Below are 16,401 nucleotides of genomic sequence, written 5' to 3' on the forward strand. Positions count from 1 at the left end.
CAACATTTCTTTTCGATGTTCAACAGTGTCTTTGTAGTTTCGATACTTTCATCCCTCAAATTAATCCGTGATCACTATAGACTACGGGTTTTATGCATTTATTTATTATACGCAACTATGAAGACATTGAACGAATTAATAATGTTAATATACTTTCGACATAAGGGTTGAAGTACGCGTCTGCAGAAGGATCGATTCGAATTCTTAAGAATAAGCGAAGCTATGAATGTTCGAAGAACGCAGTACGCTAGTCAAATGAATTTTAGGTACGCTGTTATTTGCGATCATACTACGCAGCATAGTATTCGAGGAGTCTACGACTTTCCTTTGTGAAATTGTTTTAGTATTTCACAAAGGAGATGTTGTATTTAATCCAACATTCTAACAATGAAGACGGGAGAAGCTGTTCTCAACGAGCGGACATGAGATGATTCTCTTGGCAAAAATAAGTGAAAAATAAACCAATATCATTTTTTCAGTTGAGGCTTCGGAGAAAAAAAATGTTTTCACACCTTAATGTAGACGATGGCCGATAAAAAGAAATATATGTCGAACATTTTTCTAAAAGTTTCATTAAGTTGCGAGTCCTGGAAGAACGAAACGGAGACGGTGCGCATCGTTTACGAAATTGCGCAACGAGAAAGCTTCGCAGCACACAAGCCTATCAGCGGCAACCCGACGAACCATTCGCATCAACATTCTCCTCTCTCGACTAGGAAACATCGCGTGTGAGTCAGCTCGGCGATCCGATGAAATCACGCGAAGACGTTTCTGGATCGTATCGGCCGGCCGACAAAGATCACCACGGTTTGCGTTTTTCTCGCGGTCGGAAAATAAATCAACGAGCAAGGTCTTCGCTCGCACAGTTTCGCGATTGCTTTTCTCTCTGTCCGATTGCTCTACAATGACTACTCGTGCGGAGCTAGGAGAAATCGGCGAATGGGTTCGTCCCGGCGAATCTCGGGTCTCGAGGAAAAACACCGGCTTCCTGGCACCGACGCGTTGCCTTCCGACTTCCTACTGCCATAATTAGCGATCTTTCTTCCAGAAGATCGCGGGACCGAGTCGGAAGCAGGAAGTCGTGGTGAGAAGCGACCGGGCAGGTGTCCTAAAAAGGGGAGACAATCGGTCGACACCTGTAGCGATCAGGAAACCGATTTTTCTACCCACGGGCCTCGCGCTCCGACTATTCACAGGCCTTTTTGCAACCATTTCGAAACGGTACTCGATTCGATAGTGCCTGCTTATATCGGGGAAAGCTGTCAACGTTTCTATGTATTTCGATGCACCCAGTAAAAATGATACAATTATACGTTTTCGTTTCATCTAAGTATGTCAAGAAATAGCTGTTCACCCTTAACGAGGAAGATAGGAATAGTGTTTCGGGGGCAAAGAGCATTGTATATCAGACGAAAAAGAAAAAGAAAAATTGAATTGGTTTCGCTTTCGATTCTTCCTAGCGAATGCAAATGGATTAACTCGATTGTCAGCGTTGGTTCGTCGGCCCGTGAGAGAAAAAGCTAATCATTAAATTGATACAATTGATCTTCCTGCGGAAGCGACCGCCGTTCTCAACGAGGCGGGATCTGGTTCCTAATTAAACTCCTTTCGCTCGGCTAATTACTTTCATTGAGTTTCATCGCAGCGAGTCGCGTTAGGCAGGCTCTTCGCGAAGCCGCGTCCGACGTAAATCCTAATCCGTGGCCTTCGGCGACATGAGCGCGCGCCATCCGGAAAAATGATATTATCGATCGTCCTTCGATCATCGCGTTCCGTCGAACCGACGAAGAAAGCGAGGACGGTTCGCGAATCGTTTCGATCGATCGATCCGCTTGATTTCGACGCGTATCAGACGTAACGCGACGCGGATAATGAACGGTTGCGTAACGATGAACGCGAGGAAAAAAAGGAGAAGATCGGCAGATGGGACGCGCCTGATGGGAATCGACGATCGTCATTACACGACTCTCCTATTCCCGTTGTCCGGCTGCTTGTTTATTGCTCGTCGACGCTCGTTACGGATTGTTTGCGTTATTATTATTATTATTTTCCCGGCCTCGTCGCACGGCTGTCGGGAGGACACCGGCGCGATTCGAGTGATCGATTGCGCGAAAGGAATATCGGTAGAGCCTCAATTAATTGTATATGAAACGGGAACCGGCAGAATTCGTACAATAAACCAGTGACTTCGTTGCAACGCGAAATTCAATGTTGGTTTGTAATTTATTGAATCAGTTGTAGAGATTTATATATAGAGCCAGTGGTACAGTTGCATTCTCCAAATCTTCATAACTAGACAGCGGATCTTTATGCAAAATAAATGCATAAAAATGTGGAAAGATGGAATTTAAAACTGAAATGATTCAATGAATTTGAGAATATCAATATATTATTCCCAGTCTATTGAAATTATTAAAGAGAGAGTGACAATTTTATTTGGTTCCTGTTTCCCACAATTTTTGTAAAATCTCTTTGAAATTTTGATTCATATATTTTCCACATATTCTCCAACAGTTACGCTTGAGAAAAATTGATTTTTTAAAAATGAAAAAGCAGAATACCCCCTCATGAGATAGAAACGCGAATGTCCAATCGTAAACGAGGAAATTGCCAGTGCCGCGATCTCAAGATTCTATTCGCAGTTGGATCATGGTTTTCGTCGACGGTGATCGGCGGGATCCTTGGACCAGCGATTCAGCGAATCTCGGAACGCAAGCAAGCAGGCGACGCGGTCGTCCTTCGCGGTTAATCGACGGATCCTGCCGGACCAGCAAGGATATATGCCTCCGAGGAATCTTGAGGACTCCTAGAATCGACTCTAGCCGGCTCCCCGCGGTGTCCTTCCCTCCGCTCGATCACTATGACACACGCGCCGAGGCCCAATGACGATCGTACAAGGCTTGGAAAAGCGTTTCGAAACCTTGACGAACGCTTTCGAACTGCCCGAACGCGAAACTGACCTTTCGTTTCAATAATCCTTTGCGTGCGAGAGTGCAAAACCAATCGAAAAAGCAAGGATTTATACCTACTATTTTTACTTGAAAGAAATCGTGCAGGCACTCCAAACACCACCACATATGTGTGTTCAATAGTTTGCTTGAAAAACATTCGTTGAAACACGGCCTCGAAAACCAGAATACCTTATTAAGAATGCAGAGAGAAAAAAAGTTAGAGAACAAGGAAGACAGTTTCGACTCTGTTCCGGACATTTTTCTTGTACTGTTTAAATAGGACTATAAAAAAACGTCCCTTGAAAGCTGTCCCCAATAAACTAACAAAATGATTAACGCTGGGACTACCCTGATCCGAGGACACGAAAGTTCCTGAGGAATTTACGATCGTGTCGGTAAGATGAGGAATAAAAGCCTAATTCTCCCGGGATCGATAGACTTGATCCGAACGAACGAGAGAGAGAGAGGGAAATATCTCGAGCAAGAGAGAGACGGCGCTTCGAGAGAAGGCCGGATAGGAAGGAGAGGCCCGAGTCACAGAGTCGTAGTCACGCAATTAGTTTTCATTGCGACAAAGCCGGGTGTATATCAGTGCGAAAGGCATTGAAGGGGGCCTTGCCACGGCCTGCACTTCCGCGTATCAGCCGGCTATCTTGTCTCGCGTGGTATCTGCGCGACAAACAACTGGCTCGCGCTCGTTTTCTCGTAGACACGGTCGCGCGTACCGTCATTAACGCGATTGTCGTGCGGAAAATGGACAGAGTATCGCGTGAGCGGCACCGGCTATCGCGACCTGGCCGCTTTCTTCGCCTAACAAGAAAAGAACAAGCGAGAAAAGCATTCTCTCGGTTGTTCTCGTTGTATCGACGACAACGGTGTACAGAAAACAGAAGATCCGTGGGTAAAGTCGTTCGAAAGGGGTCGCGATCGATTGCGAGGTGGGGAGGGTATTTTTCGAGGACAAAAGGGGGCGAGATCCTCCCGAAAACCAAGAGAATCGAGAGACAACGGGGAGAGGGGGGGGCTCGCGTCTGCAATTTGTCGCGATCGCCGACCGCTAATGGCTTCTCTTCTCCTTTCTCCCGTTGGTCCGCCTCGCGTCGCAAAAACCGTACAATTAGCCCGTACAAATTATGCATGTGTCGCTGGCGGGTTGCGTGCAAAAAATTGCTCGCTCCTCTCTGTCTCCCCCTGCTCGCCCGGAGTCATCGATCAACGACAGCACACACGGAGGAACCAACTGCAGCAGCATCAGCACACGTGGACGACGCGACGTGCACTTTTCTTCTTCTTCTGTACTTTCGCAGTATATGCGCGACGCGATCGCGAGTACGAACACGTACGATCTGAAATAGGAGGATCGAGGGGATGCGTGTGCTACCTGCGTGCTTATTTTCGAGAGGTCGGGACACGAAGGAGAGGAGAGAAGATCGTTGCCGACGCCGCCGGTGTCTCGGCTCCCGTTCTTCTCTCGCGAGAACGCTTTACCTGGAACGGTTGCCAGACGCTATAGCTATTCGCTGTTGATGCTCTTGCTTTTGCTACTGTCGATGGTGTGGTGTGCGACGCGAGACTCGCCACGATTTAAAAGGAATAATCGCTCGTCCTTTGTGCCGAAGGTCCACACCAGGAACGCGAGCGGCATAAGGGGACACGTGGAGGCATACGTGGCTGCCTTCGACAAACACTGGAACCTCGCGCTCGAGGACTGCTTCGAGGTTTGGACCCGCAAAGTCAAGAGGAAAGCGCCTGCCCTCGGTAGTATTCTCTCTTTCTTTTTTTCTTTCTTTCTTCTTCTTCACTTTTCTCTCTCTCTCTCTCTCTCTCTCTCTCTCTCTGTCGCTCTATGCTACTTCTATTCTCGGTGACCATAGATCCAATGCTAATCGACCGCCTCGGAGAATATCAATAAGGACTCCACGGCCCCCCTCGCCAACGATCCGCTTTATTTCTAGCGGGTCGTTAACACGTTCACCGCCGCACGAATTTCACACTGGTTTCGCCTATTACGCGCGTAGAAACACACGTTTATTTAACTGGTTGCCTACCGCAAGCCTATTAATAGGATTTTCGATAAGCTTTACAGAAGCTCAATAATTTTTTAATAATCATTTCAGAAGAGTACATTGATTCAAAATATTTGTTAAATTATGATCGAAATGGCTGTCGCTTTTGGACAATATTAAAACATTGTCGGTAAGCGTCGAGTAATTCCATAGCGTTCGTCGTCGATGATATGCCCAATGTGGATCAATTATACATCTAAAATGACTGATGAAATTTTCAGAATATGTACAATTGATACAGACCTACAAAATTTATTTTCTAAATTTTCAATATAGGCCCACATAAAAGAGTTGTAAACAACAACTTTTATTATCTTCTCTGTAGTTGCGACCAATTGCAATTTTCTTCAAAATTTTTTTCCAGTATTAGAAAGCTATAATCCTTTAAGAAGTGTGAAAAAAGATTGATGCGAATGTCCGCAGTGCAAATTCACGATCAAGATGCCAAGAAAATTAGTCACGTAACTTCCGACACGACTCGTTCGGCAAAGAAAGAATCGGATTCCACAAAAAGAAAAGGATGTAAGCTTGCTGGTCCAGGTTTCCCTCGGGAAAACGGCTTTTCCGTTGGTTATGGTAATGCCTCGAACCGTGAATCGAAGCTAACGAACGTGTTCCCCTGACTCACGGCGCGTTGCAGCACGGTCAGAGGGGCAATCAGTCATCCGTCTCAGGGTTAATTACCTTGGACGATTCAGCGGCGTTTCGCGAGAGACCGTTGTTCGGCGGCCATTTATCGGCCTCGACGAACCTTCCCATCTCCGGTTCTACAGAGCACGCGAGCAATACAGACACAGAAGCCGCACGCGGTGTACGGATCGCCGTGGAAATTTTCAAATGATACATAATGGACGCGGTCGGTGCGCGCCTCCAGAATTTCAATACGCGGCGCGGCAGCCGCAACCACGCTCTCGCGTACTACGCGAGCCAATGCGAATCCAATTTAGTCCTTCCTACGCTTGTCTGACCATGAATGACTCCTACTACTGGCCGTGTGTCAATGGAACACGTTCGCGCGTCTCCCTATTTACGAGAGCCGATCGATCCGCGCGCTACCAAACGAATGCCGTTCGTATAATAAACGATCGGTGTTCGAACAATTCTAAAGTCGAACAAAAATTGTCGAACATGAATGGCAGAGCTTAATTAACGAAGCTCGAACAATTCAGAGATTAAACGATCTCCTGGATGTTCCGTGAACGGTTCAAAATTTGTAGAAAATTATCCGCCTCTAAATTTCTCACGGACGTCGACTAGAAGGCACATGTTGAACAATCGACAAAGTGAAACGTTCGACAAATTCCCAAATTATTTTTCGGAAAGCAGAACAAGAGAAAATATTTGCAATGAGACACGTGTCGCTCGCTTTCCGTTTCTCTAAGTCCTCACGTGTCTTGCGGCACACGTGATTGGCTTCGCAGTAAAACGATTAACCCGCGAAGTATGGACCAGTGTATGCGGATCTTTATGCAATTATGACGAAACTGGTTGGGTGAAATATAAAACAGTAAAAGATTTTAAAAATCCAAGAATTTTCTAACGTTGCCCTTAATGTAACAAAATTGTTAAGGGATGAAATCAGTTTTGATGTTATTCCTGCTTCCCACAATCAATGCAACACATTTTCATTTTGCATAAAGATGCGCAGTCTAGTAATAACATTCTGAATGAAGTCACTCTGAAGCATGTAATCATTTACGTGATTGCATTGGCAATATGTTTTTCGCAGCGGTGTTGGGTTGAAATTGCTCAGAATTTACTAAACAATCATCTACATGTCAAACAAGCCTGAAATTGTGCGAATTGCTCAAAGAAACAACCACGGATTTTCTGAAAGCTTGCAGACGTTTCAAAATCAGATTACAGACATCGAAGGCGGTGTCAAAAGATCGACGTGAGCCGTGATCGTTGTTAAAAACACGGGGCCGCGTGCGCGTGCCATTTGCTGCGCGTTTATTTACACGGAAAGGAGGAAGTTACGGAAGCCGGGAGATAGAAAGAGAGAGGGGAAGCGTGGGATAGAGTGAGAAGGAGAGAGATCCTGAGGACGCCCCTTTACGCTAGGGGCAAGGACCGACCTTGACTACGTAGTGGTTGCTACGTTCGATACAAGACCCATGTGCCTCGCGTCGTTCGTTTCCCTCTTTTTTCCTCTCCCGCTCTTTCTCTCTCTTTCTCGTTCTCCCGAGCGCCGAACGCGCCGCTCTCTTATTCTCCTTCTCTCCCCCTGTTTTCCTCTCTCTCTCTCACCAGCTGTTCCTCTTCCCACTACTCCCGTTTTCCTGGTGCTCGCGTCTCATCCTTCCTTCCGTTCTTCCTTCTTCTTTCCTTGTTCCGCTGCACACGAGCCCACGCAACCGCTGGCACAACCGCTGGTACAACCGCTGGCACAACCGCTGGCACACGTTCCCATTCATTCACGTGGTACGCTAGGTCCGCACGTGCGACCGCAATCGCATCTTTGGTCGAACGCATCCGCCCCGACGCAACAACAACGATCAACCTCGCCTCCGTATTCGTGCAGGATCCGACCGAATTTGCAAATCAATCGAAACCATTTATACAGGGTGTCTTAAAAATTTTCGACTTCCGTGAAACAGCTGATAGGATTCCGGTAGGCAAATAAAGAAGAATTCTCATGTTCCACACAATAGTACAACATGGAATGATTAGATTACGTTATTGATGGTGAATTGCTGGTCTATGACTCGAGTTACTATTGCCGCGCGTTGAAAGTTCCATTAGAATGTTTCTGGCTACGCATCATAGACTGTCCAAAATTATGAAACAATCGCCCGTAGATAATTTATTAAGACTGAGAACCCCAAATGTTCCAAAGACGCTATGGGATCGTCTCTGAGTGTACTATTGCTGTTGAAGGATCTATAAAAAACCCTCAGGGGGGGGGGGGCACGGTCCGAAATCACAGACCTCCAAAAATGAATGACCAATCACCGGTGGATAATATGTACGCGGAATTATCGTGTACCGAAGGCAACCTGATAACAGCGACGCAATAACAACATCGTTTCGAGTCTCGCCGGAGATCGATAATCCCCTGGCTCGGTTATCCAAGGATCAAGGAAAAGAGTCTCCGGATAAGGATCTCGGCTCGTAAATCAACGAAATGATTCGACAGTTTTTACCAAGCCGGGACGAGGGAGATTAATTAATTCACGGGCAGCGTGCGCGTTGAAACGAAGGGAACGGGAATAGTCTTGCGCACTCGAAAGGGAAAAGACGACCGAAGAAAACGAAGTAGGACTGGGAGTCGTGGTGCGAAGCTCGAGAAGGGCGGCCCTTCCCTCCGAGAACGGTAATCGCGGGACACGGCGCGAGCTCAGGGTTAGTTGGCCTACTGACGTACTTTAGGATATCCTGAGGGGTCGAGAGGTCGTTGATACGGGGCGGTGAGGGTGGAGGGCCGGCGCGACCTTGAACAGCAACTTCCAGGATCGATGTCTGCGGTGTACACGTGTCCCAGGGACTTCCTCGTGGTACGTCCCTCCCCCTTCTCGAGTCCTATTCAAGCCCTACGCCCTTCTGCTTCCCCTCGAAAGAACGAGCCGGACACGTGCCGACACATAAACAACCTTTCGAGACTTACCTCGTGACCCGTCGACGTTCTCTCTCCCTTTCTCTTTCTTTCTCTCCCTCTCTCTCTCTCACTGTGAACGGACTCTGGGTGACGTCAGCCTTATGCTTTTTGCGCTGTACTTCGCTACAGCTTTGATTCCCGGTTACACAGAATGTGCATTCCTTATTTTTTTATTTTATTTATTTTTTAAAGTCGCGTCGACAGCTAGGCTCTTCGCGACCACGAAGGGCTGATACACTTTATAGCAGTGGATTACATATACCATGTTCAAAAAGCTCAAAACAATTTCTATTTTGAACAATTTTTAACAATACATTCTCTGATGGCATTTAATTCTTTCAGCGAACTTTGTTTCGTCTCCTCAATCGATTGTTTGACAGGTTGGACATAGTGTGCATTTCTTGCGACTATGTTCCGATACAGTGGACGCTGAGGATGGAGAAGATTCAGCCCAACGCAATTTTTTGATAGTCTGAGATAGACTCCGTTTCCAATGTTTCCTATGCTTCCTCGGTTTCTCTGTGCATTGTATTTATATCCGGAGTCGTACGAAAATGACGCGCGCCGCGCCGTGCTTCGAATGAGCGTGCAGGGAGAAAGAACAAGGGTGTTTCCATAGTAGGAGGAAAATCCCGAAACGCTTTTTAAATGGCTTCTAATCCATTAGGTGGGCCGAGCGCGACGACAGCGAACGATGAATCCGCGACCAAAGTGGTCGTGACGAAGATCGAGGGAAAGAGGGAGACCTTGGAGAGACACGTGCCGCAAATGCTGCTGAGGGGAGAACATGTCGCTATAATCGTCAAAACCAATTGAGCCGGTGAATACGGCCTAGCTGTGGACGGGAGCGGATGGTTGCGATGTCGCCAACCAACTGCAACTTCCAGTGCACCGATCCGACGAATCTCACACTCTTCTACAGTTTCTTCACTATATTTTTACATGAATCTGAATAAAAATGTTCCATTTGAAATCGATGTTAGATCGAGTCGATCCAATCAAATTTTCCTGAATTTTCTCCACAATCTTTGAACGAACCTCAACTTAACGAACCTACTTTTCCGGCAAGATTGTAGGAGCATGATCTATATGAATTTTATTTATATGAAGTTTATTTATAAACACTTTATTACAATATTATAGGCAAATATTGAATGTGGCCTGAATAGGTGCGGAACAGCAGATTTAAAGCTGAATAATACGGAAGGTTGATTGTGTTTACTTTGCCTGTACTTACGAGATATTTCTTAACGTACGAGGATCGTTAAAGATTTTTTATATAATCATTTCAAAATGACCACCTTCTGCATTGATACAAACTTGACATCGTTTATAAACAAGCTTCATGTAACATTTTCTTCGTATTTCCACTTGTAGATCATGCTCCTACAATCTTGCCGGAAAAGTAGGAAACACCCTGTATAGTAGCACCATAATTTTTCTAGGTAATCGCAAACAACGAAGTAACTGCTGCGACCATCAAATAAATTATCACTAGACAGCGGATTTTATGGATTCATGACAAAAATGAGTAGGTATAATTTTCAACCTATAAACATATTAAGAAAGAAGATCAAATTTCTATTCGACTCCAGATTGTTGCAATACAGGTAGAAAATGTTTATTTTGCATAAAGATCCGCTGTCTAATCATAACGCAACGAATGAACCAACGTATGTATATCTTTCAACAAGTAGATTTTCCGCGTTTAGAAAAGGAAAATCCTTCCCGTGCAAACGAACGAATCTTTCCAAACTCGTTTAAGCGACTTTCTCGCGGAAAAAGAAGTTAATCTACATCTCCGTTCGGCCTTCGTCGCGGTGTCTAGTCGAGGAGAGCTGCGGGCAGTTATCGAGGAAAAGGAGTGGGACAGAGAAAAAGAGAGAGAGAGAGAGAGAGAGAGAGAGAGAGAGAGAAAGGCCAGTGCTGATAGGTCTCGGTCCGATCCGCGGCGTGACCATCGACGAGGAAGTTCTCTCGAAGAAAGTAAATTCGTAATTGTTCGATGTGTCGGTGCTGGGACTAACTCGTCGCTGCCACGAATGGCAGTGGCTTTTCTTGCGATGGTGCTCGTTGCACGCGAACAGTTTCCCTTTCTCTCTCCCTCCCTCTCCCTCTTCCTTTCTTTCTTTCTCTTTCTACGGTCTTTACGCTCCTCGGCGTAGTGCACCCGGAACGCGCATCTTGGGAAATAAGAAAGTTTCGGGGGATTGAACGCGCGGACCGGTAGCCGATGTAATGACAGTTCCGGGGACACTGACTTCGATCCCGAACACACAATCATTACACTCCTGATGATTCTGGAAGAACCGAGGACACGTATGTTCTCGAAAATTATAAAAGTTCAACCATCTGTAAAACCATGAAAAAATTTTTTTCGCGGATGAATCCACCGTGGATTTAAAGACTGTAGCTTCCACTTTACGACGAGAACGCGAAACTTCATGTACGATTTTTTGTTTCTGTTCTATGGGGCAAAAACGTGGAACAAGTTTGGTCCGTATAAAGCAAAAGTATTCCATTCAAAGCGAAATATGTCGACCAAAAAGATCGTTCATTAAGTTCCGAGGTCTGGTTGCAAAGGGGAAGCATTAATCTTTAAATCCATGGCGGATTTATTAATGAAAAACATTTTTTCATCTTTTTACAGACATTTGAACTTGCAGCATTTTTTAGAAAAAACGTGTCCTCGGATTTTTACCTGCTGTATCGTGGGACATTTTTCTAGGAAAAAGTTAACAGTGTGTCCAAGTTCGTTGTACTATTTTGCTTAACAAAATTATTGCTGTTTGAACGTCCACAATTTTTCGAGAATGGGAAATTTGGTGTTCAAGTAATTGGTAAGCATTTGATCGGCGAATTCACTTGAGAATCACGAGAAAGAACAGGATCATATACCCATCACTAGCGAAAATACGGAAACTCGAGACTGCATTGGACGCCGCGAACAAGATCAAAGGGGAAAATGATTAGCCTACCAGCTTTCGGGTTCGAGGCAGGATCGAATGGCCGATACTGATGCCTGTCGCATCGCTGCATTGAAGTGCACATTCGGGTTTCCGGTCGATAACGCCCCCGGGCCTTTAATTAAAAATTTCGGATAACAACACTGATCCGCGAATTTCGCGATTCAATTCCGGAAAATCGTTTTACGACCATTCGTCTGGCGAAAGTTTCTCTTGTTTCGAAGGGGAATTTTTCGAAAAGAAACCGTGGACTCGAAATTTAAAGAAAATCGACGGTTTATTTATGAACGCTTCGAGAGTGTTAACCCGCCGGCAATAACGGTTTTTCATGAACGTGGTCCGCGGAACGGGCCTTTCATTTCCAGGCTTGATTTCTTGTTGTTCTGTGCTTTCGAGGAATGTGAAAGAATTCTGAGGTACTTATTATAGCCTCTAGTTTAATGTGCAAGCCATGTTTTAGCCGGACGTTTAAACCTTTTTGCGAGGAACATGAAAACTCGACGGGAAACTGTGAAGCAACAGTAATACACGTTTTCCTGTATTTTAAAAATCTGTGTGTGTGCCGCGAGCGATAAACAATCTCTGACATTGCATTTAGTGTGTTCAATTTTTATTGTTTTGTGAATTACACCCACTCTTTCGGCAAAAATGCATAAAATCCGCAGTCTAGTAACTTTGAAGTTGCTGAAATACCTACTAGCAACCAGCATGTTAATCTATCTCCAGACTGCGGATTTTTCTGCAAAATAAAAATTGTTTGCTTCAACAATAATGAACAGGGGCCAAACTGGAATTTCATTGTTCCTTTAATCATTTCAATAAATTGTAACGATACATCGAAGCTCTTAAATTCGTTTAGCCTGACTCCCACTTTGAATTACACCTACTCATACCCATAAACGCATAAAATCCATTGATCGCTTTATATGCGCGTCTAACGCTGGGGATTTTTCTTCTGGCCGGAACAGGCGTCGATAGTGCATCGTTTTCTGCGTCGCGGAAAAGTGCATCGCCGTGGAGAGCGGGGGCCCACGGTGAAAGCAAGAGAGGTCCTGGGCCCCGTGTCCCCTAGATGTGCAGAAGGGGTCCGGGGGGGAGGGCCTCTCACTTTCGCTCTCCGGAGAAAGTCTGGCCGTCGCTGCCGCCTGGGTCCCGTCCCCCTTTAAAGCCCCTCGCCATCAACGTTGCGCACGTTTGCGAACGTTTGTGAATGTTGTCCCCGATCAACAACCTAACCACCTTCTAGCTAACCCTCGTACCCGTGCCCCTCGCCCCGAAGCCCCACCAAGCTTGCTCCTAGGCCGCCCCTGACTTCGCAAAAGCGCTTACATTGCACTCGCCAAGGCGAGCACGACTCTCCTAGCTTCGCTGCTGTGCACACGACAGAGAAAAGGAGTGAGAGAGATAGATAGAGGGAGAGAAAGAGCGAGAGAGAGCTGAAACGAGGAGAAAAAGAGCCGGTAGGTAGTAAGAGGGAGAGAGAGAGAGATGTTCGTTCTTCTCTCCGCCCCCCACCCGCCACTTGTGCACTTCTTCTACGGTGTGCTCTCGAGCTGACGGGGGTTAATGCACTCCTAGAGCAAGCCATAACCTTAGCCGGGGCCCCGGAGAAGCGCGGGAATCTCGGCTCGTCGCCGACCGAGCTCGGCTCTACTCTCTCTCTCTCTCTCTTTCTCTCTCTCTCTGAGCCTGCCCGTGTTTATGGAATCGCCCGTGATCGATAATCGCAGCAACCGATGATGCGACCACCTTTTGTGCAAATGGGGAGCACGTTGCATCCCCCAGAGAAAGCTGGTGTGCTTCTATCCGGATTCGAACGGGTTGCCGATGAGATTCTGATGTATGATTTTGAAACAGTGCACCGGTGGAGAAGATCCAGGCGGTGTGCCAAAAAGTGGAACTTGCTTGATGGATGATCGAGGAAGTAGTACATAGCTATAATATTGTGATATTGAAAATAACAGGGAAATTGCGCTGTTCGACTGTAGGTCGAGTTTTGTAGTCGATTTTGATTGATTTTGACAAGATTGACTTTATCTAGAGTTTTCGCTAATTTCATTTTAGCACATGTTCGATTTAAGAAATTTAAAGGGTCGAAAGAATTGATTGCTGCATGGAAGAAGGAAGTGAAGGAGTACAATACTATAATTTTGCATCTCATTTATGTAACAGACGAAGGTCGAGCTCTGCAGCTGGTTCTCTTCAATTGTATAAAAACGTGCGCACGGAGAGGGAGTAATAATTCTGTAAAATGCAATAGAGTTTAAGCAAATTTTGTATCTAGTTTAAAAGGCGAAAGAATTGAACAGTAATTTAAGACTTCGTTTAAGATTCATTTAAGTTGAAGTTCTCTCTAAAGAATATGTTATTAGCACCAACATACAGGCTGTACCTAATAATTGGACCAAATTGTAATTATGTGGGTCGTTATCGAAGATAGCAGAACATACAGTTTAGGTTATGATAGTACAACCTACAGGGAAGTTTTGCGTGGTTTGCCAAGCTGTGTCATCCTGTAATGCTACACAGTAGAAGTTGAACAGTAAAGAACTAATTGCACAATGCAATTGCACTCGTTTTTTTAACGCTACTCTGTGATTTTGTTTGCCACGAATCGATTCCTCCTGCTATTCCGAACAAAACAAAAGTATGTATCGGGTTCTATGTAGGATACTTAGCATCTAGTTTAGCGTCCAGTTTAGCATCTACAATAACCGTTCGAGTGTTCCATCATTACAGAGATAAACGCTACGATGATCTTTGCAACTGCACAGCGATGCACTTCCGTAAAAACTTGCATTACAGGCTATGATACAGCTTGTTAAACATGCGAAACTTTCTATGCACCATGAAATGCAGTTTCTATATCAAAATTTGTACTTTGTATACAAGTCCGCAGTCTGCTCACGAGCAGACTGATTTCATGACTGATTACTGGACAGCGGATTTTATGCGTTTATGACAAAAATGAAAAGTTCGTTCCGTTCTCGATTAATGTGCTCAGTGCTAATTCAGAGTGGTTTCTAAGAAAACCAATGGTTAAGAAAATGGAAGCTTAAGAAATAATAAAACATTAACGAACAGAAGATTGTGTTGTTCGTGTGTGCTCATATTATCTAACAATATATAAACTTTAAGGACAACCTAATATTAAGAAAGAAAATAAATTTCTATTTCAGTCCAGTTTGCTGCAATTCAGAAAATTTGTATTTTGAATAAAGATCCCCGCTGTCTATTGATTACAGAAGGTCATAAAATATGAAAAAATCTCTAGCTTACACTTAATACAGAAAATTTTGACTTTGCAGGAGGATCAAGCGTCAAAAATCAATTTTGGCACAGTCCAGTTATAGCGAGCGATGGGAAGCACATTGTCGTGAGAAAACGTCACCGATAGCGGTGTCATCGAGGATGGGAGTCGTCGTGGCCCGAAAAATGTCTGAAACGTCGAACATCGAGATTCGTGGACACGGAACCTTGATGCTCATTGTCTCGCAGCGATAATTGGATGTACTTGGCTAGAGATTCGAGCATGTATACGCACGAGGGAGATCGACCGCGATAAAGAGAGGCACGGAGCAAGAGAGAAAAAGAGAAGGAAGGAGAGAGAGAGAGAGGGAGAGAGAGAAATCGCGCGACTCGGTGAACGAGAATAGCCTCCGTCTCTGTTCACCGTTGAAAATCCGTCTCGTTCGTTCGCGTTAGACGATAGAACACAGAGAGGTAGACGGCGACGTCGGTCCAGGGCCGACGAGCGAACGCCTTGGAGGCGTAATGACGATCGTAGAAACTCTCGAGGCCGGTCCACGAGGGGCCGGTAGAATTTTCTGAACAGGCTGGAAGCGGGAACGCGACAGAAAACTCGAAGAAAAGACGCCGGAGACATCGATATCTCGATCGCCGCTCGGGTATCGGGTTTTACAGCGCTGCCCCCGCTCCGATCTTGAATCACGAAGGTCGGAGTCGCGATAACGGCAATCCGCATCGATTCGCGAAATCGACCGGCCACTAATTCAGAACCCTTCCGGATCGACGTCTGAATTCGAAAATCCCATGCGACTTCGAATTTGAAAGTGCCGAAAATTTTTAAGAATTCAGAAGAACACCGTCGCATACTTCCAGTTTTGAGATATTGTCGTTCAAAGTTTTCATCGTTGATGCTTTGACATAGGACATTGGTCAAATTGCATTATTTCTTGAGCCGTTCGAATTTATTTCCATGACTTTTTTTCTGGTAAATACGTAAAGCCTATACTATGGAGCTCAATGAACTCCTTGCCTTACAATATCCTGTCTGACTCGCGAGGAAGATTCTGAACAGATTCTGATAAGAATGTATGTTAATAATATCCTTTGAACCGAAATAAAATTCTATTTAAAAAAAACTACTGCAAAAAGGTTCTAATCTATACTCAGGTTTTTTGAAATTGTGACATGCGTCGTTTTTCCTGATATTCACAGATATTCGAGGACTTATATGCTTGGGAATCCGGAATAGGAAAATGGTCGTATCGGATCGGAGCCGCGCCGATTTCGAGCCCGACGACCCGATCTTCCCATTTCGCAATGGCGGTGTCGGGCGGGCCGAGACGCTGCCGAAATGTTTACCGAAAAAACAACGGAGCAATTGAACGCCGTTGCAAAACGATCCGCAGTCCATAAACAAACCAAGGTCGGAACCGAACCGAACGGAACGGAACGGGGGAGAGACCGCGCTCGGCGGAAAATTCCAGATCGCGTCCGTCCTCGAATTTAAACGATAATCAGAGAGACAGGGAGAAAGAGAGAGGAGGACCGAGAGACCAACGCGCGCACTATGG

The 16,401-nt window shown here is 45.4% G+C and overlaps 2 protein-coding genes across 7 annotated transcripts in view; one reads left to right on the plus strand and one right to left on the minus strand.

The window, feature by feature from the left end:
* Positions 1-15,829, plus strand: part of Lsm11 (U6 snRNA-associated Sm-like protein LSm11) — a 36,549-nt gene extending 20,720 nt beyond the window's left edge. Inside the window, exons 4-6 of one of the 2 annotated variants that reach the window (XR_013008660.1) lie at positions 4,571-4,709; positions 9,283-10,146; positions 14,890-15,829. Coding sequence is in view for 1 of the 2 variants with exons in the window: in XM_076420769.1 (XP_076276884.1) it covers positions 4,571-4,709; positions 9,283-9,431 (288 nt within the window). In the remaining variant the exon portion in view is untranslated. Of the gene's footprint in view, positions 1-4,570; positions 4,710-9,282 lie in introns of both variants that reach the window. The other variant, XM_076420769.1, reaches the window with a different exon arrangement.
* The window catches only part of Eip74ef (Ecdysone-induced protein E74), a 215,547-nt gene that overhangs the window by 165,018 nt on the left and 34,128 nt on the right, over positions 1-16,401 (minus strand). The window lies entirely within an intron of this gene.

The sequence above is a fragment of the Lasioglossum baleicum genome, chromosome 1 (genome assembly GCF_051020765.1).
Source record: "Lasioglossum baleicum chromosome 1, iyLasBale1, whole genome shotgun sequence".
Taxonomy (NCBI): Eukaryota; Metazoa; Arthropoda; class Insecta; order Hymenoptera; family Halictidae; genus Lasioglossum; species Lasioglossum baleicum.